The 17,937-nt window shown below is 38.5% G+C and overlaps 1 protein-coding gene across 1 annotated transcript in view; it reads right to left on the reverse strand.

Annotated features, from left to right (window-relative positions):
* The window catches only part of SPATA13 (spermatogenesis associated 13), a 116,937-nt gene that overhangs the window by 32,653 nt on the left and 66,347 nt on the right, over positions 1-17,937 (reverse strand). Inside the window, exons 3-4 of the mRNA XM_042457058.1 lie at positions 8,931-9,287; positions 4,034-4,178 (exon numbers count right to left, since the gene is read on the reverse strand). Of these exons, the coding sequence (XP_042312992.1) occupies positions 4,034-4,178; positions 8,931-9,287 (502 nt within the window). The remainder of the gene's footprint in view (positions 1-4,033; positions 4,179-8,930; positions 9,288-17,937) is intronic.

The raw sequence follows: 17,937 nt of genomic DNA on the forward strand, positions 1-17,937 counted from the left end.
ATTTGTGGTTTTGACTTCTGCAGATTTTATTATTCACAGATTTGATTAATATGTTATCTCTAGGTATCTCTAGTTCTCCCAGAATGACTCTATGGTCAACATTCACCAGAAGTCATGCTGGAAGACCTAGAGATTCCTAGAGAGAACACTTCTTTGGGCATTTGTAAGTCTTCCAGCACAATTCTATGGTCAACTTCTGGTTATTTGTGTGTGGGAGGGGGGATTGTGTGTGTGTGTGTGTGTGTGTGTAGTTTTTCCACTTTCATCGAGATCTTGTGCCTCTAACCACAGTGAATATGGATGGCCCACTGTAGTTTGTTCCCAGGACCTGGTATTCAGATATCTATTGCTGCTGCATTTGGAGGCTCCACTTACTAGACATCATTGCTAGCAATCAATCACATCCTTATTCCTTTCTGATAAATATGGCAGGAGGACAATAGATAAAGGAAAAGCATCTATATGCCACATTCATTACTCTATACTGCATACAATTAGGCACCATACCTTCCTTCTGTTAATAGGATTTAAGCTGTGGACTGAAGTTCATGTTACCAAATGAAAGCATGACTTTATTTACAGTAAGCCATTAGAAAGCAAGAGGTGCCATCCCAAAGAAACACACCTTATTCTCAAAATACTTTTTAAAATCTACATTTATCTAGATAATTTTTGGGTGGAGAACAAGCATTGTTTTTTTTTAGATGAGATATTACAGTTCACACTGACCAAAAGGAATAATTTCTCTTATACACCACTGTATTTAAAACATTTGTACATGTGTTATTGTTGTATGCCTTCAAGTCATTTCTGACTAATGGTGACCCTATGGTGATAGGCAAACCTATCATGGGATTTTCTTGGCAAGTTTCTTTGGAGAGGGCTTGTCAGTGCCATCCTCTGAGGCTGAGAGAATGTCATCCAGTGGGTTTACATGGGTGAACCAGGATTTTAACTCTGATCACCAGAGTCATAGTCCAACACTCAAACCACTACGCCATACTGGCTCTCATTTTATACATGTACATACATACAGGTTATCCTCTGAACAACACTCAATAGTCATTTGAAATTATGTGCAAAAATTATGTGTGCTTATCTCTCAACAAACTTGTAAGGAGCTTGGGGTGTTGGGCATGGGATTTCTTTTTGTTTTATCTTCACAATAATTCAGTGGGATAGGCTAAACTAAAGGAGAGCAACTGATATAAATGTTTCATGTTCCAGTATTTCATGGCTGTGTGAGAAATGGAACCAAGGTCTCTTGGCATATGCCCAACACTGTTTGAATTGCCTGACACTAGTGATGCAGATGCAAGAGTGAGTCTGATGCAGTTGAACTGGTGGGGGACACCACATACTAGACCCCTGCATAGTCCTAACATTCAGTGGGGAACCTTGTGCCAATCCACATGTTTAAGTCTTAAGAAAGTTATGGTGATAACAAAATGAGGTATCACCTGCTGCTTTGGACTTTTTGGAAGAACAAGATGGTTTATTTATTGGTTTGTTTAAATTCTTCTATATCATCAACGTCTTTATCATGGGGTTTTGGGGCAGCCTACAATGTAAACTGTTTAAAACACTTCCAGATTAAAACCTCAAATGACTGAAAGAAGATAAAAACTTATTAAACAAAACAACAGTGGAAACTTTAAAAGCTGCAACAAAATAAAACTATATAGATGTATATCGTGATGTAAATTAGTCCCTAAAGGCTTTCATTAACTTAATTAATTAACTGCACTGCCTGCTTTTCCTTGTTTTGGAATTACATGTAACTATCAACTCAGATATATTCCCAATCTCATTTTGCAATTCCAGGCGTTTTCAAGTTTCTAGGAACTCTAAGAACACACCGTCTTCCTTTCACTCTCCATTGGCTGCTCTGGTTCAGTGTCTGGAAATGTTACTTTTAACTTTTGGGATTCTGGATGTTGTAGTCAAAAAAGGAAAATTTCCAAACATGTAATACTTAAATTGGAAGGTGCAAAGGAGGAGAGTTTTAAATAAGAGCGGGTATGATGCATTTAAATTTACAGCCTGTTCCCAAATTCTAAATCGTGACTGAGCATTGTGGTACTAGTCAGAATACACAATACTGGACACACAATATTGTGGGCACACTCTAGGGACAGAATAAGGGAGATGCCAAGAAGTCAGTTTTAGTTTTATCCTTAGTACTAAAATTAAATGGTTAGCAGCCAGTATATGGGTTTTAAGGACTTGGGGTTATTCTAGAGTTCTGCCTATTAAAATTAAAGTAGGGCTATTTTCCAGGTATAATACAGCAAGAATGTTCTGAATAAGCTGAAGACTCCTAAAATTATTTATTGATTTATAATTATAAGTGTGTGTGTGCATTTTATTTATTTATTTATTTGTGTCCTGCTTTTTTCCCAAAACTGGGACCCCAAGTGGCTTACAGTCTAAAAATTTACAATTAAAAACTTACAAAAGTGATAATACACTTTGGTTTTCAGGCCAGTTTTAATGAAAATTTAGTCACTGTGGAAGAAATGCTATTAAGTATCTGAGAAAAAAACAGATGTATGTAACTGAGAACATCTTCTACTAAATGTTTCATGGTTTGTAGTGAAGATAATGTGATAAGCAAGTGCCAAGATAAAACTGAAAGAAGAAAAAGCCCATGTATGCAAATGGTAGTGGTTAATAAATAAAAGCTTGTTACCAAGGTCCTTTTAGATTGTAAGCCTGAGGGCAGGGAACTGTCTGATTAAAAATAATAATTGTAAGCCGCCCTGAGAGCCATTAGGGCTGAAGGGCGGGATATAAATACCTAAATAAATAAATAAATAAATAAATAAGGTCCACATGATAGCTACACTGAAAACAAAAATGTCTTCTACTAAATATATCTCTGGCAAAAGACTATGCAACTTAATCCTACAAAAAATGAGAGTTGCTTTACATATCAGGATGCCTTAATGGCAGGAAAGTAATAAGTTGGGAAAATCAGAGTAAATTGCACTGATCCTGTATGCCAGAAGCAGGCATATACATGTAACACAATTATAAAAGGAAGGACATTTACTGAAAGTGTCACTGTCACTTTGCTCCTAATAATCTTTTCTATCTTGAATGTTGATACTAATGAAACTGGTCATTAATTAATGTGTGTGTGTTGGCAATGCAATATGCATATTCATAACACTCAGAAACAACCACAATGACCACATATCACACATCCACTCAATAGGTTCCCAGAACTTCATAAACCTATGACTTTATAAAACATGTAATGTTTTGACATTAAATGCCATTACATTAAATGCCATACATTACTTTCCCAAAGCATGTTCCATGCAGTTAACTTACATAGAGGCCCCAAACATTCCCTACTATAATTTGAAACCGAGCTTCCTTCTTGTTCTCCAAAGCCCTTGACATCTGTGTAACAAATAGTAAATTCAACAGGACCGGCAGTTTTACCTATTCTCTGGTGAGCTCAGTCCATCTCAAAGACAATATTGATTGCACAAGTTCTTGTCTGACTCTTAATTCTTTCTATTTGTTTGTTTGTAAACAGGGACGTAGCCAGGATTTTAGGAAGGGGGGTCCAGACTAAGTACCACCATTATAATGGGGCTTGGGTGTGGCAGCGCAGCAGCACACACCATTCTTTTTTCTAATGGAAGGGGAGGTCTGGACCCCAAGAAACCCCCCCCCCAGCTACATCCCTGTTGTAAAACATCTAAGCCACTCTCTGACAGATCCTTGAAGTGAGGGAGAATCTTAAAATAGAAATAGAGCAACAACATAGATGATGAAAAACAGAATAGCTCACAAATATGGTTGATCCAAACTGTAAGAACTCTTTGTGAAATTGAAGTATTTTCTAAACACAACCAATATCATTAACCTACAAAACAGGGGATGGACAGGACAAGATAGTTTTTCTGTGAGACACAGTGCTACAAGCAAAGTGTGAACACTACAGCTGACTGGGACAATATCTAAATAACCTACATGTTTACTTACTTATTTTACATTTCTTCCATGTCAAACTCACCATGAGATGCTCTCATTTGTCGCTTGCATCCAACTCTGTCCAGACCGATGGGTGTGCTTTGTGAAAAGGTGAAGGGACGGAATCTGGCTGAGACAGCTTTGTAAGGAGGAACCTGATGTGCTGGTACTGGAGGGCGTGTAACTGGCTAAAAACAAAATGAAAAAAGAAAGCTTGTTACTGCAAAATCCTATGTGGAACCCTAACACCAAGCCAGGCAAGAAATGAAATTATTAAGGCAACAAAATATTTGCTGCACTGTAGTACAATAAAATATGACAGTTCTATATAAAATCCATCATCCTATGTGCTACTTATTCTCTGAAAGCAAGTCCTTATGCATTAACCAGCACCCTCCATGAACAGGAAGAAAAGTGCACACAGTAATAGGAAAACCCAAGATTTGCAGAAGTAAGAACAAAAAAGATGATAGAGGGAAACTAAGCTGAATCCCATAAAGGTCCCCCAAAATCCAAGTATTTTCAGTGCCCATACAATGCTTGCTTAGTATCTGTTGGGAGGGGGGCAGGTAATAAGTGGACAAGGGAGATAACTGAACAAAAAAGTCTGGAGAAATGCATTGTTAGCTTGTGACACAATGCAGCATATTGTTGCAGGTTGCACTTGATCCTTTTATTTCTAACCCTCAGAACTGAGTGCTGTTTCTCTGACAAAGTTGGAGGAAGGTATCAGCATATTTGAGGAATTCCCAAGGATTGCAAAAGCAAAGAAAAAAACTTGTAGGGAAAAAATGCTGAAAGGAGACGAGAATCCCCCAAATAGCTGAATAACAACTTTGTTGTTAACTGCTATCAAATCAGCTTTGACTTCTGGTGACCCTATGAACAAGACACTTTCAAAATCCTGTCATCAACAGCCCTAGTCAGGTCCTGCAAATTCAGGGCTGTTGTTTCCTTGATTGAATCTACCTACCTGTAATGTGGCCTTCCTCTTTTCCTACTGCTTCCTACTTTACCAAGCATTATTGTCTTTTCTAACAGGTCATTTTTCTGTACAAGATGGTTTACAAAATTGTCAAAAGAAAAGAAATTACTCCTTCCATCTCCTGCCCAAACTCCAATGAGGGCCAGCTGGAGGACGCCATGGCAACCGAGGCTGGGACGTATAAGTCTCGGGGTTGCCTCAGGAAGACCTCTCCTCCAGCCCAGAGAGGGAAGGGGGGATCCAGCGCTCTCCTTCCATCTCCTGTCCAAACTCCAACGAGGGCCAGCTGGAGGACGCTGAAGGAACTCGCCCTTCCTTAGTTTGTTTTAATTATTTATTGCACAGAATGTTTATTGTTAGTTTTCCCTTTTACGTACTTGTTTTGCTTTATTAACTGCTATGTATTTTGTTATTTAATATGCTGCTACTGATTTGTTATATTTTATTTTTGTAATCTACTGCTATTGTTGATTGTGATCTTAATATGCTGCTATGTTATATCTCTTTTATTTCATGCTTATTGTTATTGCTTATTTTGTATTATTCCTCTGTTGTAAGCCGTCCGGATTCCTAGTGATTGGGCGGCATATAAATAAATCATATTATTTTGCCTCATATGTCCAAAATAATGACAATTAAATGCTGACTGATGATGGAATAGAATAAACTAAGATGGCATATTTAAAACTGTATGCTACTCAGGCATAATTGGTTGCATCTTCATGTTTCCGAGGAGTATACTGTCAATAGTTTTTTGTGGGTTTTTCTGACTATCTGACCATGTTGTAGAAGAGTTTCTTCCTGACGTTTCGCCAGAATCTGTGGCTGGCATCTTCAGAGAAGATGCCTTCGACTTCACAGTATACTGTCAGGTTGGTTTTTGTAGCATACCATGAATGGGGGGGGGGGGGGTAACATGTTAAGGTCACTCTGGAAAGTCTATATTGTTTTCTCAAAAATGTCTCTACTTTCTAGACACTTGGAATAACAGAGTCCAAGTCAAAAGGTGTAGCATATTGGACCAGATACCTGAACTTCATTTTTTTAATTGGTAGGATTACTATTATTTAGTTCAGTGGTTATGTGAGGGACGGAGCTATGGATGTGATCCCCCCCCCCCCCCCCCGAATTCTGTCCACATTTTCTTTCCATCCTTCTTCCACATCAGTTTACTGTATAAGATTTGTAGTGTTTTGGGCATGGAAATCCTGTGTGCATTTATTCATACATTTTATCTAATTTATACATTTTCCCTACTAAATAAAGCATGTTTGTCCATATTTTTCCAAACTGTAAACTGAAGCCATTTGTATTTTAAAAGGTCTTCCTTGTTTGTGCATACTGTATTTCTCTGAAACACTCCATAAGCCTTCCAAATGCATATTTTGAGAAAAGTGTGTTCCTTCTCTTAATGGATTTGAGGTGCAAAAATGCTGTTTTTGTGAAGACCATCAAATCCAACAAAGTTATTTTCCATTCCTAAGGCCTGGCCCCCTTATCTATATTTATTATAAACACATCTTCCACTTCAATCAGGGTAGTTTTCAATAAAACAATAAAAATAACAATAACAAAGCAATACAACCCCCTCAAACCAGCAAATTCCATGAAAATTACAACATAACCTAAAATAAATCAAATTAACGAGGAATTAGATGGTTAGAGATAAACCCTTTTGGAACAATGTTCATAAACAGAGATGACATACTACTGAAAAGACCTTTTCTCTGCTAATTGAGTGCCAAAACTCAATGTGGAAACCCAAAGAAAGCCATACAGGGGTGTGATTTGTCTAAAATGTCAGGAGTCGAGGAGTTTGGCCTTAAGACTTTTATAAAGCCCTCCCCTGTAAATTAACCATTTTCCTATAAGCACAAGCAATTTGAATCATATCTTTACATTTCATACTGTAATAAAATGACATACTGTGCCTTATATATTGTTCCTTCTAACTAGTTCTGTTCATAACTTTCACCCAGAACTCTAAAGCTTTGCCACTTTGGCTTTCAAGTTGTCACAGCATTATAAGCATTTTTTATTTTCCACAGAAGACTTTAGCATTTATTAAAACTGAATGCTTCCTCTTTAAAAATGTGTGTCTGACTCTTTAGTACAATACAATTCTTTCACATTACAGAGTTTCCTCTACATGAAGTTGTTGAGCAAATAAACAAAGTGTTAATAAAGAGTTTGTTTTACTTTTTAGCATTTGACTGGGTGCTTACACCTAGAGACTGTGCAGACGCACACCCTGACTCCGCCCTCAGGCCAATGTGGCACCGCGCACTGCACCATACAGCACACAGCTTTACAGCGCTCCTCTGGTGCTGCATCTAGATGACACAGCGCCAAAGGAACACAAGTTGCAGCACCAGCAGCTATGGTGCCCTTTCCATGGCACAAAAAGAAGCAGCTTTTTGCAGCTCCTTTTTGCGCCACAGAAAGGCCAGATCGGGGCTGCGGTGTGTGGCTGCCGTGGCCCCAATCTGGCAAAGATGGAGGCAGCTGCAGGCCGCTTCTTCAGGGGCAGTCTGCACAGCCCTTTAGGAAAGAAAAAAGAAACCCCAGCAACAGTCTTTTCAAGCTGTTTTTCAAAATGTTTTACAGGCATCCTTGTATTTTGTGTAGTCTTCATGAAATTATTCTTCCTAAATTATTTAATTTTATGCTTATTCTTGAAGCGCCTGCAAAAGCAGTTCTGTATTATCAACTGTGCATTCATTTAGATCATAAGATTTTCAACTCACTTCCTTTCAAAGTAATTAACAAATTAGGCTGAACAAAATCCGAACCTTGGGAATTTACTCCTACCCTTTTTTTGCAGCAAGTAGTAGCAGCAAGAATGTACTTACCTTCAAAATAGTCCAGCATCTTTTAATATGTCTAGATTTCAAGCAAAGCATAGAATACTTACATTCGGTAAGGCGAGAATTTAAATGTCAATATAAGCAGCAGACTTGGTGGATGCTAACTTAAGAGTATAGAGCATGTGGAGTGGGGATCAGAAGTATGGAATAACACTGATGGAACAAATCTAAAGATTCCTTCATTTTAAGCTCGCTTTTAAGTATAATCTGGTGATAACTATAATTAAAAGCTTAACAAAATAAGAGTTGATGTCAAAGTGTAAATTTCAAGAGTTCATGCAGCAGTCCTACCAAAGCAAAATCTCTGCTACACTTTCATCAGGACTTTTGCTTTGACGTGGCTTTCGGACTCTTGGGACACATGCATCATTTAAACACCATACCTCCAAAGTGACCCGAAGCAGCTTTATTTTGGCTTGTCTGTATGGGGCCATTCACACATTAAAAGATGCCTGCCAGAAATCTGAGCAGCATAATTTCATAGAGAATAGAAAATAATGAGGCATATAAAGATAATAATTCATACAGTAGTAATCATGTTCAAAGCAAACTTATGATAATTCAGCATGGACTTCAAAACCAATTTTGATGTTTACCAAATCTGACCATGTTCAATCACCAATAATTTAAATCTCTTCAGTTCTACTGTTCATTATACTAACGTTTTTGTGCAAATGCTAAAATAAGTGCCTGTTAAATATTTCAGTGCTATGAAACACTTTCAAAAGTCTAAGAAACATTCTTTTTTTGTTGTTAAAATTGCTATCTATATGCAACAATTGTCTGTATCTTTTATTAGATTAGCAACCCAAAAGCATACAGATAAAGGTAAAAATATTTTAAATCTTAAAATATCAACATTCAGGGAAGGAAAAAAGTTAGTGTACAGTGCAAAGGAGGAATCATCCATAGGCTAATATTAGTTAATCTGATTTCATGCGTTTTGGAGAACAGTATTTGATGATGATTCGGGAGAAGCAGAAAGAAGGAAAAGGAGTGACCACTATTTTCTAAATTGAAGATTACAGGCAAGGAAGGAGGGAGGTCTTTTGATTTGAGTTTCACAGAAAGTGCATTTTATGTCTTACTTGTGTAAGGAGATCTGTTATTTCTTCTGTTTGGTTGTTTCCATAGAAACTGACCCCACCAATAACAGAGATGGGTCTTCTTTTTTGTCCTCTTTGGTTGGCTACTGTATAGGCCGCTGGTTCATCAGGACGTGAGCTGGACTCATTGCCATCATCCATGCAGTCCACTTGATAAGACTCCACAGCAACAGAATCTTCTGGTATTGAGAAACTCCTAATTGACAACTGGCCATAATCTGACAGGGGCCGGGGCCGCGATCTCTTTCCTGAGCCCCATCTTCTAGTTGTGATCTTCTGAGCGTCTGTTCTTTCTTCATCTTGTACTGGGGGCTTCTTCCAGTGATCATCAGTAACAACCTTTTTTTAAATGTGAACAAGTCAAATAAGCCAAAAAGCACTTTACAAAGTTTAACTACATCCTTCATATGGTGTAAAGATTTCATTTTCCTGCATGGAAGGATGGAGTCAAATATCTATCAAACACCCATAAATTAAATTGTTGTCCATATATAACCAACCACAGTGAGATAAATAAATGTGAGTGTGTTTAGGAGCAAATGAAAACCACAGCTGAGAGCACTGTTCATGGTGAGTTATGTAAGGAAAGCCTGAACACTAAAATTGGAGGTGCTTTTCATTACTAATTGATGTTAATAAAGTAAGTGAAATTTTTTTTAAAGGGGGAGGAATCATTCAGTTCAGACAATTTATTTGCTGTCTTGTTTGGTAACGACAACAAAAATAGCAATGGCAGCAGTAGCAAATACACACCAGGAGGCCAACACATAAAACAGTCTTCAAAATAGTCATACCCTAGCTGTGTTTCAGAAATCTGATTTTTACTGGAGAGGCAGGCAGTGTGACACACTATATAATAGAGAGGATTGTTCACACAAGATGCTTTGACATGCAGTTCACCATGTTAAGGAGACTTTCTTTTAATCTCTTATGAGCAAAATATGCAAGCATTACTACAGAGAGGTTAAAGGAGAAATATCTTAGTAATGACCCAATAGCACTATATAATTACACAAGACTATAATACAGGAACAAGACCCTCAAATAAACTGCTCCCTGTGTATCACTATTTTTATTTCTCATATATAAATGACTGTTCAAATTACAGATAATTTGTAACTTAATACTTGGTTGTTATAGCACTTGCAATGCTCTGATTTTTATAGGAGTTAAAATATGCTGAAGGATATCTTAAAGCATGTTCCACAAAGTCAATTTCTTAATACGTTTTACAGGGGGATGATAAATACCATTTTTGTTCCACCCACAACAATTGACCTTTGTTCCATCACCTTCATCAAGATAAACATTCCAATACAGACAGCATGCCCATGTGTTAAACTGGCATTATACCAAAGAGCAAGAAAACTATGGGGTATTGCATCACTTTATATATGTGGTTACTGTCACATACACCGCTTTGATCTAATTTGGAAAAACGGTATATAAATAAACATTATTATTATTATTATTATTATTATTATTATTACTTTATTACATGCCTCTAGGTTTTACCCTTGACTTATCCACGGGTCATAACAAAATTCATAATTTTGGCCCCGAACCTGCCCTCAACTTATACATGAGGTTGACTTATAGTCAAGTATATATGGTAATAGTAAAACTTTGATTGCCCAACCCCTCACACAAAAATATTTCTGTAAACAAACAGGACTATTCTAATGAACATATCATTTCTATTTAACCCACATAAGATTGTGACCACAGTCCCCAGATATCTGGTTTCAATCAGAGCTTGGAAGGTTACTTTTTAGAAGGAAATAGTTATGCTAATCATTACACTGATCACCCAATTTCTTACTGCAATTCAGAAAATAACTTGCTAGATTACTTGTTACTAACATGTTACCAATATTGTTACTACTGTGTTACTGGGGGCAGAGAAAGAAAATGTTCTGAGTCTCCTTATCTCCCAATTCTGAGTGGAACATCCTGCTGGACTCACAACCATCACCACTACCCACTTGCACAGGTACAATATAGCAGATCATGTGGCTGCCATGTACATTTCACACAGATACTTTGGTTGACACACAGAAACAGTCCCTCCCACAATCCATTTTCTTTCCTCTTCTTTTTCTCCCCCAAATAATTGCTAATGTCTGAGAAGGCTATAGACATGCAGTGTGACACTTCTTCTCCTCTAAATTCACTCTGATAGCTCACACCAACCAATCTGTTTAAGCGCACAGCTTTACTGTTGTTTCTAATACTAACTTGTAAGATAGCCCTACCCTAACCCATCTCCAGAAAATCCCCATGCATTCCCACTAACCTCTCTCTCTCTGGAAATGGACAAAAGGGAGGAAGGCAAGAAAGAGAGGCTGTATTTTTATTTATTTATTGTAAAATTCCAACTAATCTAAGTCTCTAATGTAGCTCTTTTCAATATGACTCCTCTTCCCTCCCCCCTCCCCCACAAATTACTCCTTCCTTCCTGGCTTCTTTGCTCCTTATTAGCAGACCCACATCACACACTACATGCCAGGACAAGACAGCTACCCATATGAGCCTTTCTTCTCCCTTTGCTCAGATTAAATCAGAACATATTCAGTCATGAGTAAGAGGCAAACCCTTCTATTATGTTACACTGAATTGTAAACCTCATCATTAAAGGCAAAAAGTAATGCCATTCCATCTTGATCCTGCAAAAGATAACTAGTGATCAAAGTAACCTGTTACAGGTAACTCATTATTTCCAAGCACTGCACTTTATGTCATCCTAGGGATGTAAGTAAATAATTACAAAAACAAAATTATAATGATTTATAATTGGAGGTAGTTGCCTCAGCTTGGTCGGTCCACTGTCTATGCTGGCTGGCTGCCATTTTCCAGGCTTTCTGAAAAGCCATACCAGAAGATGTTAGTAACTAAACCTTCAACATTTTACATGTCAAGGATATGGCTACAGCTGATCTCCATATTTGCCACCATACAATCATCAGGTGACTGCATTTCAACAAAATATGCATACAGTATTTATTTATCCTGCCTTTCTCCCAAAGTGGGACCCAAGGCAGCTAACAACACATTAAAATAACAATTAAAATTGTATAATTAAAACTGAAAAACATTTAAAAATTACAAATATAAAATTTAAAACATACCAAGTTAAAAAAACAATCTAAAACCAACCCCCTCATCCCCCAATAAAGCTTGCAAGATCTTAAAAGGCATGTATAAATAAAAACGTCTTTGCCTGCCGTGAGGGGCTCCCATGGAAGAGAGTTCCGCAGGGTGGGAGCAGCCACTGGGAAGGCTCTCTTTCGTGTCTTCACCAGGCAAGCCTGGGATGGTGATGGGACTGAGAGAAAGGCTTCTCCTGAGGATCTTAGAGCTCTAGGTGGTTTGTATGGGTGGTTCATATGAATAGGGTTGCCAGGTGAAATAAAGGTTATGGGTCTTGTCCCTTAAATTGTTGTGTAGAAGAGAGAATTTCAACAGCCAACACAGACTGAAATTCCCTCTAAAACATAAGCACTAAAGGGACAGGACACATGTCCTTCATTTCAACCTGCAACCCTGATATGAATAAAGAGAAAACTATAAAGGACATATGTTGTTCTAATGCCTGAAACATCAAGTGATATCTGCCATATGGGAATGAACCACCTCCAAATGAAAAAAAAATGACTTTTAATACCACCTAAGAGACTGTATTAGCCAATGGAAGATGGTTCACACACATCATTAGCACAGTATAATGAAGCAATGAGATAAAGGAGTAGGAATATTCATGTATAAACAAGCCCACAATGAGAAGCCATGAAAGATTAATTTAGAGTGAGAAACTCCTTAGATGTCCATGAAAATTCTAAATTATTTGTTCATTTATTTATTGGGTTTCTTTGGTTTGGACATACCTTAATGAAATTTTCACACACACATTTCAATATATAAAAGCAATGGAAAATATGCAAAAATTCTTGTAAACCAGTCCAGTGGACAGAAAACTTTTGAAAATTTTCTTTGTTACGTGCAAAACCAAAATGAGTTATGGCTTGCACCCCTGTTCCTAATGTTATATATTTCTTTATTAGAAAAAAGGGACAGAAGAATATTTTGCAACCTAAATATTTAATGTAGCAAGGAAAGGAAAACAGAAACAAAATTTAAATGAAAGACAACTTCCGCCAAAGCTGCAACACTAAGCACACTTACAATGGAGTACATCCTACTGCTTATGCACTAACAGATTTGTAATATAAACTTACTGACCCTCAAGTGAGACAAATTTTGTACAATAGGGCATTCTCTCATGATGTAACTACATAGAGATGTTTATATTTAGTTACACTGTCCAAAAGGACTAACCCCGTGGTAAATATTTGCAGGACTGCAACTATATTTACTCAAAAGTAAGCCCTGCTGTCCAGTGCACTGATTTCTCCTGCATTATTCTCTGCTTACTTATGTAACTCTTCAGTATACATGGAGTACTCACACCCAAGTTTACAATTATTTTTGTACTGTGTCTATTCTATTCATGAAAGAATCTCAATGTCCTGCATTTCTGATCTGTAGCACAGAAATAGTTAATATCTGCTTCCTATTTGCATCTATGCTGCTGTCTGGTAGAAATCAGAGAAACTCTGCTGAAGGTAAAGACAGAGAGTGATATGTCCCACTAACCAAGTTCAGTACTGACCCTGAAAATTATATACATGGGCAAGAAACACACAAACTAACTATCAGTTCAAAGAAACTTACCTTATCACTGTACACAGACATTGGAATCCTGCAGAAACACTGGTTCATCAAAGAGCTGACTAAAGCCATTCTTCTGTCATTTTAAATTTAATTTTACAAGTGAGTTGGAAGTATGATCATGATTCTCACTGTAGCTAGCTAAGCAAAGTGTTCATTTCCATGACCTTTAAACTAAGGGAAGGACATGTCACGTGTCTTTTCTCATGTCCAATTCACTATTGCCCTAACTTAAGCAACAAAATCTGGTGAACAATCAGAGAGATTATAATGTGCTGCAATCTACCCAAATTACAGTAGCAGAGCTAAAGTAGACTCTGTTCCAGGTTTGCTGAATAAATGTGTATATTCATCTGATATCTACTTGTTAATTTTAAGTGTTTAACCATGACTTACTGACAGATAAACTAACAACTGGAGTTTCTAAGAATCACACCCTCCCCCCAGTTTGAATCTCAATTTGGCTATAAATTTACTAGGTGGGTTTAGGCAAGGCATCCCCACCCCTGTCCTAAACTCTATCTTTATCAGACATGTGAATGGAAAATAACACCATTTTTCCTTACAGAGTTTTTGTAAGGATTGCAGCTAGACAGTGCACGTGAAATATCTCTGAATGTCCGAAAACATCATTATTATTAGTGGCATGATACAGACTATGAATAAGCGGCATACTGGCCCCAATTCTAGGGTTAGGGATCGTGCAGCAACTGCACGCTCCCTAACCCTAGTTCGTGTGTCCAAACAGCATGGCACGGGCATAACGTCTCTGTGCCACCTCAGGCCGCTTATGGCGGCCTGGTTGTGGCATGGGAAGGAGCTCCTTTTCAACGCGTGTATTGTTCCTGCAGCAACCAAATGGCTGCAGCAACCAAATGGCTGCGGGAACAATGCTGGGCGGCCCCTTTCTCCCATGGCTCTGGCTGTCGGGGTGTCTGGGTGCCTGAAGCCCCAAGGACACCCTTTTTACGTGCCAGGGAGAAGCGGCATTCCCAGAGAGTAGTTGCTTCCAGAGGAGCCTTTCATTGTCTAAGTGCTCTGCATTATTCAAAAATTATATGGGAAGTCCAGATGACATTGTTTTACACTGTAGCTGTCCAGTGATTTTCCATTCCTTCTTCCATCTTTTTTGTGTTCATTACAAAATCTGTTAAGCAGAAAGAGACAGAATAATAGCATAATATCTTTTGGTTGCTAATACTAGGAACCTACTGCTTGGAAACGCCTATCTGGCTGAAGGCTGCTCTATAAGACTGAAGGCTGCTCTATAAATCCATGCTTTTGTGACTAAGCAGCCATATATATTTTAAAAAGAGAGGGGGGGGGGACTCTGAGCAGGGAGGCTTTGAGCCCATGCTGTTCTGACCCATGTGATCATTCAGGTTGGTCCTCAGGCCAGCATGGGGATGGGAGCGCATTTACACACCTGCCCCTGCACCAGCCCAAGGATCTGCTACCAGCACAAGCTCTGTACCTTTCTGTGCCATCACTCCTACTTAGAAACTCCCATTGCCACATCTGCTACAGAAACAGGGCACCTGGCTGCACTTGAGTGGCCAAGCACCCTGTTTCTGCATCAGATGTGGTAACAGGGGGCTTCTCAGTAGGAGTGATGCAACAGAAAAAGGACTGTGTGTGGGCCATTTAAAGTGCTGGGGTTTACCATGGAGTTTCCTGGAAACTTTGCAGCAAACTGGGGATCAAATTGATGTGTGCCAAGGACTGTTTATCCTGGGATTGAGCTGGATCCTTGTCCAGTCTGCCAGGATCCAGCCCAATCATGACCCTGACATTTTGGTTTACGTTGTCCAAACAAGATGACACAAGGGCTTTTTGACTCTTGTGGATGGCCCCTGAGAAGGATTCCCTATTAATAAAAAAGGGAAACCAGAATGGCTCACTATATATATAATTTTAAGAAAGTTAATACATGACATCTTTTGCAGTATTCAAGTAGCCTTGAATATGGAAGAGTTATACTGGATGTTGACAGAAAATTTGTCACTAATCTAATAGCATGTCTTGCTCTAGCATTTACAGTACAATCTCATAAGTAACTGAGCCATGATTTTCAGAGCTTCTGATTTCTCTAAAACATAGAATTTATTCCATAATTCTCTCATCTTCAATGTAGGTTTTACACAAGCACTGATATAAAATAAATTACTGTTGTGTAAAAAGATTTATTGTTTGTTGTTCTATGCCTTCAAACAAACTGCAATTTATTGTAACCTTCTCATAGTAGGGTTTTCTACATGTTATCAGAATGTATTGAAAGGATAAACTAACTCACGAATCAACTAAGTTTTAAAGATGCTGGTTTGACCATTATGCAATTTTTCTACAAAGTTATAAAAAAATAGCGGTCTGGCAACCAGAGGTTTGAAGCGAATTAACCTCTCCCACAGCCCATCACGAAAAGTGATGTTCTTAAGCTCTCTAAGCCACAGCTATGTTGTCCCCAGTTGTTCACCTCATTCCACTGATGCCAACACCACAATCCTCCTCTCCTCGGATCTGTGAAATATTATTTCAGCACTATTTATTGCTGATGTCCTTGTTTCAAGCCAGTTGTTCCTGCTTTGTCATGAAGCAAAATATATACAGATACAGATATACACAATCTGCCCCAGTTGTTCCGTATGCAGGTCACGTACATGAGTGTGTGAACCAGTCTTCTGTATTACTGAAAATAATTATTTAAAAGTCTTCACCCCCCCCCCCCACCAAACAAAAGGGAACTTTACCTAAATGTTGAGGATTCACATCCTAAATTTAAGTCTGCCTATGTCCACTTTTCTAATCTATTTGAATTCACATCATACTATCATCTGAAATTGGACAGGAACCTCTGAATGCCATTTTGATTTTGATTTCTACTCATAAAATTGAAAGAAATAATCAGTATATATGCAGATTTCTAATGGTTGCTATTCACAGGTGTACAATAGTTAAACGGGAAATGAAATCCTTCCTTCACTTCTGGACTGTTTAACCTTTTCAATATACTTCCTCCTTTGTAAAAAAAAGCATCAGAGGTGAACCTAGTGTTTTGTGTAATAAAAAAATCCCTGCTAAAATCTTCTAAAACTAGAGAAAAAGAACAGGAAGGGGCCAAGTAGATAGAAGAGATTTTTAAACAATTAATCTTGAATACCTATATAATTACCTATTAGCCTTAAAATAAAAGTATAGAATTACAGACTTTGGGGCTCGACAGACAGGCAGCTCCGTGCCGCTTGACTCTGCCCCGAGTTGGTGCTGCAGGAGCTGGACGCTGCAGCATCAACACACCACCAAAAAGAAGTTGCCTAGAACAGCTTCTTTTTTGTGGTGCCACAAAGAGGAAAGGGCGCCGCCATGACACCACTTCCTGGAAGTGATGTCCGGACGTTGCGTGGCAGTGGCATCATCATGGCGGCCCCTGTGTGGACAGGACGCCACCATGATTACAGCGTCCGTACGGACTGGGGTTACGGAGCATGCAGTTGCTGCATGCTCCAGAACCCTAGAATCGGCACCAGCATGGCACTTCACGGAAATATGTACTGGGCCTATGTTCAAATCAGATTAACACGTAGTCACCTTCCCAGTGCCTGTCTTAGACATTTTCATATTTGAAGTGAAAGGACAAATTTTTTCATGTTGCTTCCCTACACAACAGTTGCGCTAGAACAATCATTTTCAATCTCCAGTCTTCGAAATCTTTTTGGATTTCATCACCTGCAAACTTCAGCCCGCATGGCCAATAGTCAGGGATTCCGGGAGACTGAAAGGTGTGGATGTCCAAATGCTGAACATCACTGCTCTGGAGTAGATACAGAGATGTAGATAGCAGCAAAGAATATGATGCCCATTTGGAGTCTGCTATGAACCAACCTCTTTATATTACCTTATGACAGAAGTACACAGTTTATGGCCTTCCAGATGTTAATGAACTATTACTCCCATCATTCCTCCCCACTTGTTAGGTGGTTGGGACTGATAGAATCCAACTACAGATGATCATGCTCCTTGAAATTCTTCCTGCCACACTAAGTAGGAAGATAAACCAACCAAACCAATCAGCATGTGCTTAATTATAGCCATGCAGTACCTGCTATAAGTAGATCCCACAGTAAATATTCTATCTGTAACTGGTTAAGACATGACAATTCTTGCACATATAAACCAAAGTCCTGTTGGCACACCATGATGCCAGTGTTAATTAGCAGTGCCAGTGTTAGTTAGCAGTGCCAGAACAAAAAAGACCACAGGCACT

This window comes from Sceloporus undulatus, chromosome 3, assembly GCF_019175285.1.
Source record: "Sceloporus undulatus isolate JIND9_A2432 ecotype Alabama chromosome 3, SceUnd_v1.1, whole genome shotgun sequence".
Classification (NCBI taxonomy): Eukaryota; Metazoa; Chordata; class Lepidosauria; order Squamata; family Phrynosomatidae; genus Sceloporus; species Sceloporus undulatus.